Source organism: Lynx rufus, unplaced genomic scaffold (assembly GCF_022079265.1).
Source record: "Lynx rufus isolate CCGP_SWC_20201006 ecotype Redwood Valley unplaced genomic scaffold, mLynRuf1.p SCAF_15, whole genome shotgun sequence".
NCBI classification, from domain to species: Eukaryota; Metazoa; Chordata; class Mammalia; order Carnivora; family Felidae; genus Lynx; species Lynx rufus.
The window spans coordinates 3,714,468-3,727,197 of NW_025814829.1; the positions used below are offsets into that span (position 1 = coordinate 3,714,468).

A 12,730-nucleotide genomic window follows, 5' to 3' on the forward strand; every position below is an offset into this window, starting at 1 on the left:
TGGCCCAACCCAGCAGCCCCACAGTTTTCACATTACATCTAAGTAAACTGTTTGGGGGGCACCTGGGTGGCTCAGTGGTTAAGGTGGCTTGGTCGGTTAAGTGGTTAAGCATCTGACTCTTGATTTCAGCTCGGGTCACAATCTCATGGGTTTGTGAGTTCAAGCCCCCAATCAGACTCCATACTGTCATTGCAGAGCCTGCTTGGGATTCTCTCTCTCCACCCCTCCCTGTTGTCTCTTAAAATAAATAAATATGCTTCAATAAGCTGTTTGGGAGAAAGGATGTAAAGATGAAATATTTACTGAAGAAAATGACAGTACGCTGGGGTACCTGAGATGCACTGTTGGGTCAGCAGTCAGAAGACCTGAGTTCCAGTACTGGCAACCCAGGCAAAAAACAACAGGCAGTGTCTTCTCACCTGTCCAGATCTCAGCTGCCCTCCCCCCTTGAAAGAAGCGGGATGGCCAGATCAATCATTTTCAACCCTTTAATCCTTTCTTTAAACAAAATCTCATGGAAGAAACTCACTACAGAAAACAGATAAAATACTGAAGGGACCTGAAGCCTCCTGCTGGAACTTTCAAGCTTCTTCACCAAGCACCTTCAAGGAGCCCAAGTCCCCTGTCGCTCTAGCATTCTAGAACGTGACTATGTTGTAACAAATTATAATGCAGATTTGCACACATGTCTTGCAAAGTGGAAATTGAAATTCTGAAAGAAACATGAGCACATCAAATCTGCACTATAGTGATGTCACTTCCTTTGTAATACTGAATGAATATTTTCTGTCCTAAGTTGTCTAAAGGCCTTGCTGGTGATAAAGGTCTTTTTTTTTTTTTGAGGGGGTGGAGGTACGTCAGACAATCAAGTGACAATCCTAATCTCTCTCTCTTATAACCATCCTTCCAATGAACACTTTCCTAGATCTCTTGTTTAGCCCTTTATTTGAGGAGCAGTCAAGGAGAATGCTCTGAATTTTAGTTTAGTGCCGGAAGACAAGATGTATGTTTGTATGTTACAGATGTATAAACGGATGTATGTATGTATGTATTTTTAATCTTATAATGGATAGGAGGATGCAGCTGGCACTGGGTGGGGTATCTAAGACTCAGAATTAAACTGAAGCCTTACTCATTTTTAAAACCAAAAGACAGGGATTAGTGCAACCATAGCAGCTAATGATAATAGTGAGAGGATCCTGGAAAACAGCTAACAGAGGAGTTCAAAACTACACTGAAACTCTGCCCACATCTCTTAAACTATGCGTGCACTAGACAGCCTTCAAGCAGCCCAGATGAGACTAACATAGCAGAGATCTCAGGTACAGCCGACCACAGAGGAGAATTCAGAGTGTGAATGCCAAGTTAATTGCCTGCTTAACTAAAAGACTCACCACTCTTTCAAAGAATCATAGAATCCAGAGTCTATACAATCTATCAGAACAATGTCTAAGATACAATCCAAAATAATTAAATATACCAACAAACGAGAAACTTAGCCCATACTTAAGAGAGCAGGCGACAGAGTCCAACCTTCAGATTATCCAAATGTTGAAATTAGTAGATAAGGTTTTTATTTTAAAGTAACTAAATAACTATGCCTACAAGCATAAAATATGCTCATAATAATAAATGAACAAATGGGAAATCTCAGCAGGGAAAAAGGATCACAAAAAAAGAACCAAATGGATATTGTGGAACTAAAAAAATATTGTATCAAAATTTAAAAACCATTGTATGGGGGGGCACCTGGGGTGGCTTAGTCAGTTAAGCATCCGACTCTCGGTTTCGGCTCAGGTTATGTCTCACAGTTTTGTGGGTTCGAGCCCTGCATCGGGCTCTGTGCTGGCAGTGCACAGCCTGCTTGGGATTCGCCCTCTCACCCTCTCTGTCTACCCCTTCCCCGCTCATGCTGTCTCTCTATCAAAATAAATTTAAAAATTAAAAAAAAAAATTAAAAATCATTGTATGGATTTAAGGTTAATTCAGATTAGGGATGACAGAGGATCAGTAAACTTGAAGACAAATGAAGAGAAATTATCCTGCTTAAAGAACAGAGAGGAAAAGATTTTTAAAAATTGAACAGAGCCTCAGTGTCCTCTTAGACAATACTGAAAAAACAGACAAATATATAAGACACTGGAATCACAGAAGAAGAGGGAAGGAATGGGCAGGAAAAACAACTGTAGCACGATCAAGAAAAAAAGAATTAATACCGTAGGCACATCCAATCAAACTGCTGAAAAACCAAACATAAAAAAAAAAAAAGAATCTAAAAGCAGCCAGAGAAAAATGACACATTACCTACAGGGAAAAAAAGACAGGAAGGACTTTTCGTCAGAAACAATGGAGGCCAGAAGACAGGGGAAGGGCATTTTAAAAAGCTGAAAGGATTAAAGCAAACAAAACCCCTAGTCAACCCAGAATTCCATATCCAGTGAAAATATCCTTCAAGAATATAGATAAAAATATTTTCAGATAAACGAAGATTAAGAGAATTTGTTGCCGGGAGACTTGCACTGTAAACACGGTGAAACAAAACAAAACAAAACAAAACAAAAGACAAACCCCAGAAAAACAAAGGAATCACTCGATGCTGTACTGTGAGGTACAGGTAGTAAGCAGGGGCACGCTTCTTCTCCTGTTACATCCCACCAACAATTCTGCACTCGCTTGTATTCACTTGTACAGTCTTGTATTCACTGTACACGTTCAAGCCTCCGTGCTGTTCCTCACACTACTTCCGATGCCAAGAACGCTCTGTTAAGACTGGAAAGCCCCTACTCGTCCTTCAAGATACAACAAAATGGCCCCTCTGTATAAACTCTTACTTTCATCCCTTAGCCATGTGGCTTCCATAGCACGGTCTTCCCTCCGATACCATTTTGCACGTGAACACACAGACAAAGGGCATCAATCATACTCTATTACTTATGGATCTATCTCTCCACAGAGAGTATGAGTTTCACAGGGTAGAGACCACTGCTTTTTACCCTGTATTCTCAGCATCAAAGAATTCCTGGCATAGCATAAAGACTTGAGTCAATCTTCAGCAAGACAGGCGATATTCTAAATAAAGCCTTGAACTCCTGCACTGAAACAATTCGCAGAGATCAGAGTAAGATAATGCCTGAATAATCTGTTCTTCTCACGTACTAGCTAAGCTATCATTTTCTAAACCTCATGCATTCTCTGATTTTAAGTTAAGTGCTAAAAATGAAAATACCCTGCTTATAGATGAGCTATACTGACATTAATGAATTGAGCTCCAAGTCCTGAAGTGACATATGTTAATGATGTGGTACAGGACATGGCAGGCATCTGGTCTTCTCATTTTGATGACTTTAAGATATACTGACAAGACATAATTAGAACCTGTTTTTATACATTCACAAGGCATATCAAAATTCGTTGCCCCAGGAAAGCCAAGGGTGAAAAAAAATAAAATATGCTTATTTTTATCTCTCTCCTGAGCACACAGCTGTTCAAAGAGACGGTGACAAATTCTCACCGATACTTTTCCAGATAATAGTCGCACATACATAAAGTAATATATTAAGATATGGGTGACAAAAGAAAAAAGATAAAACTCTTTCTTCCATTCTTCCTCAGAACTAATCCTTTTTGCTTTCAAAGAAAGGGAATTCTATTCATAGGTTTTATAGTCACATAAATTCATAAGAATCGACCACTTTCCCCTTAGCTGTTTACCAGGTAAATCTGCTTGAGTTTTTATTGATTTAGAGCACTTTTTTAATAGAGGAGATCACTATTTATGTAATCTATTACTGACTCATACTAACAAGAAAATTTAAAAAGCAATTAAGGAAATTTCCTCCTATTCTTGAATTCCATCACCACGCTGGAGTAACTTAACACCTCCGATGGGAGCTGGCAGACCTACCATTTCCGCTGCTACAAACTCACACAAAGGAAACAGCTGCGGTGTGAAGGTCAAGGCAGCTAAGCACTAATCACTAAACGTTAAGGAATGTTAAAAAGGGGGTTAAGATAAAATGAGAAAAATTAATTAGATTTATTTTCAGTTAATGACATACCACCCTGTTTCAATCTTTAAAAAGCAACTTTGTCCTATCTGGGCCGCGAAACAAATACTAAGTTTAAAAAATACCCCAAAGGAAAAAAAAATACCCCAAAGGAGGGGGTACTTATTTTTTTTTAAATGTCACCCTAAGAACTGCTAACACTGTATATTATTGTCTTGTGATCATCATAACATGGTGAGATGGCACACTCGCCCCCATTTCCCCTTTGTGGAAAGACTCAGAGAGGTTCTAGGACTTTCCCGAGGACACTCGGCTAGTTAAGTGTCAGCAAGACTCAAAACCTGGTGCTTTACTTCCAAACCCTGTATCTCCTCAACCTTATGTTGTCTTCCTCCTCTCTCCCCATCATTTCAAAGTTTCTCAAGTAGGAATGTGTCTTAAAATCTATTACATTATCAGTATAGTATTACTTCCACTTTTCCTTGAAAGCTCTTAAGTCAATGGTGAATCATTTAATTAACTAATAACATCCTACTATGGGAAAAAATAAGTAATGGATGAAAACCAGATTCACAAATATTTATGTGAACTAGCAATACATCATAAAATTGTGTTAGTTTAGGTTCAAAGTTCATTGTTCAATCTGCTTCTACTCTGAATGACTAGTATAATGGTATTAATTTTGGGGGCACCTGGGTGGCTCAGTTGGTCAAGCGGCCGACTTCAGCTCAGGTCATGATCCCGTGGTTTGTGAGTTCGAGCCCCATGTCAGGTTCTCTGCTGTCAGCGCAGAGCCTGCTTCGGATCCTCTGTCTCCCTCTTTCTGTGCCCCGCCGCCCCCAACCACCCTGCTCACTCTCTCTCTCTCTCTCTCTCTGAGATAAACATTGATAAAAAAGAAAAAAATAATTTTAAATGTACTTTTACACCTCCATATTTGATAATGATTTTTTTTAAGTGAAGCTATAGTTGGAAAAATTAACCTTTTAATTTCAAAAGAAACAGAAGTTCCATGACAGCAAGGACCATAATTATACGTCAATTTTGTTTCAAAGTGTATACTAAGCACCCAGCATGGATCATGCTCCATTTTGTTGAATGAATAAATGAACAAACAGAATCTACCAAGGAATTGTTACTAATGTGATAATAATCTCTTAAGGATGGGGGGAAAATGACTGAAGCAGATAGGCACCTGTGATTCAGCCTTATATTATATTATACCTCCATTATAAAAAGGAGTGCACACTGTCATGAAGGGAACAGAGCTGGCTGTTTGAATTATACCATCACTCACATTTAGTAAAGTGGATTCTGGTTAACACTGTAGAGATGTTATTAGCTGACAAATGTAAATGTAGTCATAATCTTTCACAACTAAAAGACTTTAAAAACATAAATGCAGGGAAACCCATGGTAAATGTATCTAATCACTTCAGCAATTAAACTGTTGACACTTTAAAGGCACTAATAACAGAAATGTTTCTCATCCTCCTAGATGCTATATTCTAGTTTACTATTGTAAGAAGACTTCCCTGTTAAAACCAGCAAGGCCATAAGTGCTGCTGGAGGAAACCTGCATAAAACACACATTGTCTTTACATGTTTAGCATAAAATTGACCTTGAGTGAATGAAGTTGTGGTTTCACTCACTGAAACAAAAACATGAAAAATTACTTGAATCTGTTAATGAATGGTCTCAAGTTGGTAGTGAATTGAAGCCTTAAGATTACCAGCACTGGGTAAAATGACACAGTAGCTGTGAACACCAGCTGGCGATTCCACAAAAAAGTTAAACGTCAAATTGCCTTATGACCCAGCGATTCTACTTCTGGGATTATAGCCCAAAAGACGTAAAAAGAGAACTCAAACAGACATCGACACACCGTGTTCACAGCAGTGTTACAACAGCAAAACGGTGGGAGCAGCCCAACTGACAGGTGAGCGGACACACAAAACGTGGTTCACACATACAACGAAATATTACTTGGCCTTAGAAAAGGAAGTGCCGACCCATGCTCCAGTGTGGATACACTTGAGAACATGCTAGTCACAAAAGAACCACCATCGTAGGAGTCTACTTACACGAGATCAAACCCACAAACACGAGTAGTCACATTCAGAGGGAGAGAGAAGGCAGAAGAAGAAGGGAGAAGAAGGCAGAAGAATCATTATCAAATATGGAGGTGTAAAAGTACATTTAAAATTATTTTTTTCTTTTTTATCAATGTTTATCTCAGAGAGAGAGAGAGAGAGAGTGCCAGGGATCGGGGGTAATGGAGATGCTTGTAGAGCAACGTAAATGTGCTTCACGTCACAGAACTGCACAGCTGAAAATAGCTAAATAGTGAACTCTGTGTTACGTCTATTTTAACACAATCAATAAGAAAGATTAACAGCACTGGAATTACTGAACATAGGAAACCAGAGAGTAGTGTCTGGACCTCAGAGAGGACTGGCTTGAGAATCCTGCAAGACTCCACTGCTGCCACAGGCAGTCGCCCTGACAAGTGGAAAGCCCTGACACTCAGTAGGCATGACAGAGACGTCTGGCCTACTCCTCCACATTCTTCTCCTCTAGGGGTTCAGATCACGCTGCTTAGCCGGCCCCAGGACACTAGCACATTTCAGAAGACCTCTTATCTAAACAAGGTGTGAAGGAAGGAGGAGCATCTCCACTCACACACTTGTCACTGGGACTGAACAGACTTTCCAATTTCAAAGACGGATTTCGAGAGCTCTAGAGAAAACACTACTAGGCTGCTGGCCGGGACTTATGTTCAAGTCCAATCGTTCACCTCACTGCATTCTTTTGGCTCTCTGGCTTCTCAGTCTTGGAAAAAAAAGAAGTAGGCAAACTGTGATCTCAAATGAATCCATGCTTTTGCGTTCTCCTTCTTCAAAATCACATAATAGCTGGCCGAGTAGAAGAGCACAAAGAAAGAAGAAGGTAACTATGAACTCCAGATGGGCTGGCTCATCATTTAAATGCAAAACTTGAAACCAAAAAAGTACCAACAGAAAAGGAGGATGAATTTCCTGGTAACTTCACAGTGGAAAAGAACTTTCTAACCATAACTCAAAATCCAAAAGCCACAAAAGACAGACAAATCTGATCTAAAAGGAAAAACTAAAATCCAGCGAGCAAATAAAATTTTGTGTGGCAAAAACCACTATAAGTAAAACCGGAACACAAACGACAAGTTGGAGAAGTTATGTGCAACATAGAGCACACAGAGAGGGCGAATGTCCCAAAGTTAAGAGCTAAAATTCAGAAAAAGACCAACAAGCTGTCAGAGAAATAGGCGAAAGGCATACACGGTCTCTCGCCACCACGGAAAGGAAAGAATATATGAACAGCCTTAGACAAACAGAGATGCTCAATCCAAAATGCAAGTTAAAACTACGGGGAAGCAATTCTTATCCATCAGACTGATAAAAACTCAAAAGCAATTTCTGCTGGTGAGGCTGGCAGAAACGCATTTTCCTACCTTGCTCTTGGGAGTGAAAAATGGTGTAACCCCAACTTGCCAAATTTACAAGTTTATATTTCTGTGTAGCACCTACTGTTTGTTTAACATATACTTTTCAGATGGATACTACGTAGCATACATAGGTACTTTAAGATATGTGCAGACAATTGAGAACTTACTACCTTGGAACAGTTGGAAAGGAAAGAAGAAAATAGATAAAAATAACAAATAGACCAAACAAAAACTCCTATAAGGCAGAATATAAGCAATCATCATGGAAGCTTGAATCATTCTGTATTAGTTTCCCCATCACGTACTCCACTTCACATCCCCAAACAGGCAAGCAAAAAAACCCAATTCATTACGTTCTCTTAAAACTACTTTATGCCACGGGTATATGTGAAATCAAGTGGCCTACTTCCGTGCCGAAGAATGGCCTCGCTGGGGAAATGACAGTACGTCTATAAGTTGAATTTCTGAAAGCCTCCTATTTTATGGCTGCTCATTTCATAGGCATCTGTATATAGTCTATTATCAGGTAACCTAAGATCCTATAAAGTAAACAAAACAACAAAACAAAACATAGAAATAGCAAACTAACAAACATTGTAATTAAAGAAAAAAGAGGCATATACTCCATAATAACACTTCAAATGCTAAGGTATGTTAGACTCGATGTAAGTTCCCAATCCTCCAGTATATACGCTAATAATCAGTGAGGAACAGGTACAGAAACCATTTGCAGCCAGTGAAGTAAAAATTATAAAAGCAGGTCATTTGGGCGATTTTTCTAAGATTTTGAATATATTAGAATACCTTGTATAAAACTGGGTAATTAAATTATTTGCCCAAGATGACCAGCAGTCAGGACGCAACAAGTTAGAACTCACCATCCGTCTTGGGGAAGATAACCGTATACCAAAAGAAATAAATCTTTCAAATACAACGCTGTTATGTTAGCTATGCAATACTATAGCTCTTGTATACTTTTCTCTTATTAGTATCAGTGCACAGAACTGGGCAAGTAAAAAAAAAAAAAAAAATGAGTATGTATCCTCCCTGGCTCAAAACACATTGATTATTTGTGTGTGTGTGTGTGTGTGTGTGTGTGTGTGTGTGTGTGTGTGTGTTTCACTGCCCCTTTCCTCCATTTCTCTGTACTCAATAAACAATTATTTTATTAAGCTGTACCTGTCTAGGATCTACTATTCTATTTTAACTTTGTAGCACATGTTGTGCACTATAGTCCTCAGGAGTTAAGGTATATCGTGTTGGTCCACTGCCTGTTTTTATAAACAAAGGCTTACTGGAACGCAGTCATGTTCGTCTACACATTGTCTATGGCGCTTTCAGAGTCTAATGGCAGAGTTGAGCAGCTGCAAGTCTCTGCCTGAACCTTCAGGGATTAGCAGACTGTCGCTGGCCCCTTGCCGGTTTTTGTAAACAAAGTTTTGTTGGAACACAGCCACTCTCATTCATTTACATACTGTCTATGATTGTTTTCCTACTATAATGGCAGAGCTGAGCAGTTATGACAGAGTATATTAAACACAAAAATATTTACTATCCAGACCTTAACAGAAAAAAACTGCTGACCACCATGGTAAATGAGCACTGCATTCCTGATAAAATTAACTGCTAAACAAACACCTCACCAGACTTTCTGAAATATCTGAAAGGAGTTTAAATACCAGCTTGAGGTGAACATCCTCAACCATCATTTTTTTTAAATGTTTTATTTATTTTTGAGAGAGAGAGAGAGAGAGAGAGAGAGAGAGCAAGCGTGAGCAGGGGAGGGGCAGAGAGGGAGACACAGAATCCGAAGCAGGCTCCAGGCTCTGAACTGTCAGCGCAGAGCCCGACGCGGGGCTTGACCTCACGAACCATGAGATCATGACCTGAGTGGCAGTCAGACTGACTGCCACCCGGATGCCCCATCATTCTTAACATTTATTTCAGTTTTAAAACTCTATAGTTTCAGACGGTGATTCTGGGGAGCAATGGCCAGGTAGCAGTGCAAATGTCCCATCTAAAATGTTGTCAGGGTGCTTGGGTGGCTCAGTTGGTTAAGTGTCCAACTTTGGCTCCGGTCATGATCTCACAGCTCGTGAGTTCGAGCCCCACATCAGGCTCTGCACTGACAGCTCAGAGCCTGGAGCCTGCTTTGGATTCTGTGTCCTCCCCAACCCCACCCCCACCCCCATTCCTCCCCTGCTTGAGCGCGCTCTCTCTCTCTCTCTCTCAAAAATAAACATTTAAAAACTTTTTTTTTAAGTGACTATTTTGAGTTGTCACACATAAAGCATTAACATCTGAATGTAATTAAAGCAGAACTGCTCTTTGTTGCTTAAAGTGGAATGTATACATCATTGTGTTTTATTACTATTTGGACACAGCTCCAATTTAAAAGTTTCAGATTTAGGGGCGCCTGGGTGGTGCAGTCGGTTAAGCGTCCGACTTCAGCCAGGTCACGATCTCACGGTCCGTGAGTTCGAGCCCCGTGTCAGGCTCTGGGCTGATGGCTCAGAGCCTGGAGCCTGTTTCCGATTCTGTGTCTCCTTCTCTCTCTGCCCCTCCCCCGTTCATGCTCTGTCTCTCTCTGTCCCAAAAATAAATAAACGTTGAAAAAAAAAAATTTAAAAGTTTCAGATTTAAATAATCACATTTAAGAACAGTATTCTGGAACGCAATGGACCTCTGCTAAACCAACAAAAGAGATCTGTGTTGTCACTGGCTTGGCTTTCACCTTTGGTTAAGCCAAACAAAACGCTTCACTGAAGAGACATTTTCAAGACACGTAGCCTACACCCCACCACAGCCACACAAGTGTACAACTTTTGCCAGACATGCCCACTCAGTTGCCCCATAAACATCTCAAACCGCTCATCTTCTAACCAACCTGCTCTTCTTTCCTCAATTCCCACCCTCTTCGTGAGACCAGTCTACATTTGGTCACCAAAGCCATACCTGGGGCTCACCTGAGTTTCTCCTTTCTCCCTCACTCAGTTCTGCTGCTTTCCCTCCACGTAGGTCCCAACCTGCCCCTCCCTTCCATCCCTCTCATCACTGTAGTAGTTCAGAATATGATGATGTTTTGCTAGACAATTCAGATAGGCTTCTGACTTTCCTTCACCTCATCAGGGCCTTCTCAAATCTATCCTTCAGAAAGTAGTAAATGTCAGAAATGATGCCAGGAAGACTTGAGACCCGGTTGCATTTAATCTGCAAAAGGACGAGGGGGAGGCAGCCAGAGAGAGCGAAGAGCGTTCACAAAAAGCAAATGTGGGTGAGCGGGACACGGAAATTGTCAGGCAAGTGAGAATGGCTGGAGGGTTGGATGAGAGAGGAGGTGGGGAAAGCATTAAGCAGTAAGACCACGAAGACCTTTGTAAGCTTCAAACTATTATTCCATTTCCTACTTATTCTCACATGCCAGGTCAACCAAAAAATCTGCTGCCACTGACAGTATTCAGAAGAATTCTCATGCGCCAATCTCCCCACTGAAATGCCTGCTGAATGGTAGTATTTCAAAAACTGAAACACAGGGACCCCGGGTGGCTCAGCTCGTTAAGCATCTGACTCTTGCTTTTGGCTCAGGTCATGATCTCGTGGTTGTAAGAGGGAGCCCGGTATGGGGCTGTCCACTGACAGTGTGGAGCCTGCTTGGTTCTCTCTCTCCGCCCCTCCCCTGCCTGCTCTCTCCTTCTCAAAATGAGTAAATAAATATTTTATTTATTTATAAACCGAATATATAAACTGAAATATAAAATGTTTGAGCCAGGGACTCTACTCACTTTAAAAAAAAATTTTTTTTAAGTATATTTATTTATTTTGAGAGAGAAAGAGAGAAAGTGAGTGAGCAGGGGAGGGGCAGAGAGAGAGAGAGGGAGAGAGAGAATCCCAAGCAGGCTCTGTACTGACCGTGCTGTCAGCACAGAACCTGATGCAGAGCTCAAACTCACGAACCACGAGATCATGACTCTTCTTGCTTTTTAAAGTCCTATCTCAAAAGCCACTTCATTCTCTAAACCTTTCTGCCTGAATCTTCCCCAACTATTCAAATGTCCTGTCTCTGTCCGGGTTCCCCCAACTATCCATACTTCTCTCTTGGCTCTTACCCTTTTTTACTATGAATGTCTTACAATTCTGGTGACCAAATGTAAATTCTCTAACACAGACTTGAGTATCTCAACTGTGAACATTCTAAAAATCACCAAATTACTACATTTGTTTGTGTTCCTGAAGTGCCAGAAGGCAGTGGTATGTAATAAGGAAGAAACGACACTGAGAAGACCAAACCTGCTCTTTATTTTCGTATCTTTAGATGACTGGAATGAAAAAGGAACCTAAGAGCTCTAAACATGGGATATGGAAACCATGTTTCACTTTATGGCTACCACCACCCATCCCCAAGGATCAGTAACTAGACACACATTTAAAACAGCTTTAGAGGATCCACTTGGGTTCTGAAACATTGTCAGTATTAACGAAGCAAAAGCGAACTTAGGGTGTGAGAGCAAGGAAGGATACGTATATTTAATAGTGGATACGGTCACTCACCTGTCGAATTGACATGGTACAGAGAATATACAGAAAGATGAAGGAACAGTCCGTGGTGTCATCCCCAAGCAGGTTTCGATGAGACAGTCCTTGGATGTAGGAAAGGGGGGTGAAAGGGAGCTTTGCCACCACTCTACCATCAAATCTAAAAAGGAAAAAACAAGGAATTGTTATTTTTAGAAGACTGACAAGCTTCTTAGTTCCAGGGAAGAATAGGAGACAGAAATAGAACTCTAAGTCCCTTGATCTCTAAAAAACAAAGAGTGATATTCTAAAAAGAGACGTACTGAACAAGGATGTAGGGAAAGACTTACATTTTTTCCCATCAATCTTTTTCTAAACTAATGATTCTTAATTGTTTCAGCATCAGAACCCTTTAACGTTCTGAAAATTTATTTGAGAACCCTACATTGTTTAAAGGTTATATCTATCCATATTTACTGCTTTATAAATTAAAACTGAGAAATGTTAAAATATGTATTAAATCATTTAAAAGGTAGTGAGAAATTCATTATGTTAACACAAATATTTTTTATAAAAAATATCTTTTACAAAACAAAAAAGAATCTAGTGAGAAGAAAGGCTCTTTTTTTTTTCTTTTGGCAACTATCTTTACTGTTTGGTTTAACAGAACACTGCTGAATTCGCATAGCTGCTTCAGTATACAGGCTGTTGCAGGGTTACACCATG

At 40.2% G+C, this 12,730-nt stretch overlaps 1 protein-coding gene across 1 annotated transcript in view; it reads right to left on the reverse strand.

Moving 5' to 3' along the window:
• The window catches only part of TMCO1 (transmembrane and coiled-coil domains 1), a 38,819-nt gene that overhangs the window by 4,688 nt on the left and 21,401 nt on the right, over positions 1 to 12,730 (reverse strand). The window contains exon 6 of the mRNA XM_047076529.1: positions 12,041 to 12,185. Coding sequence (XP_046932485.1) covers positions 12,041 to 12,185 — 145 coding nt within the window. The remainder of the gene's footprint in view (positions 1 to 12,040; positions 12,186 to 12,730) is intronic.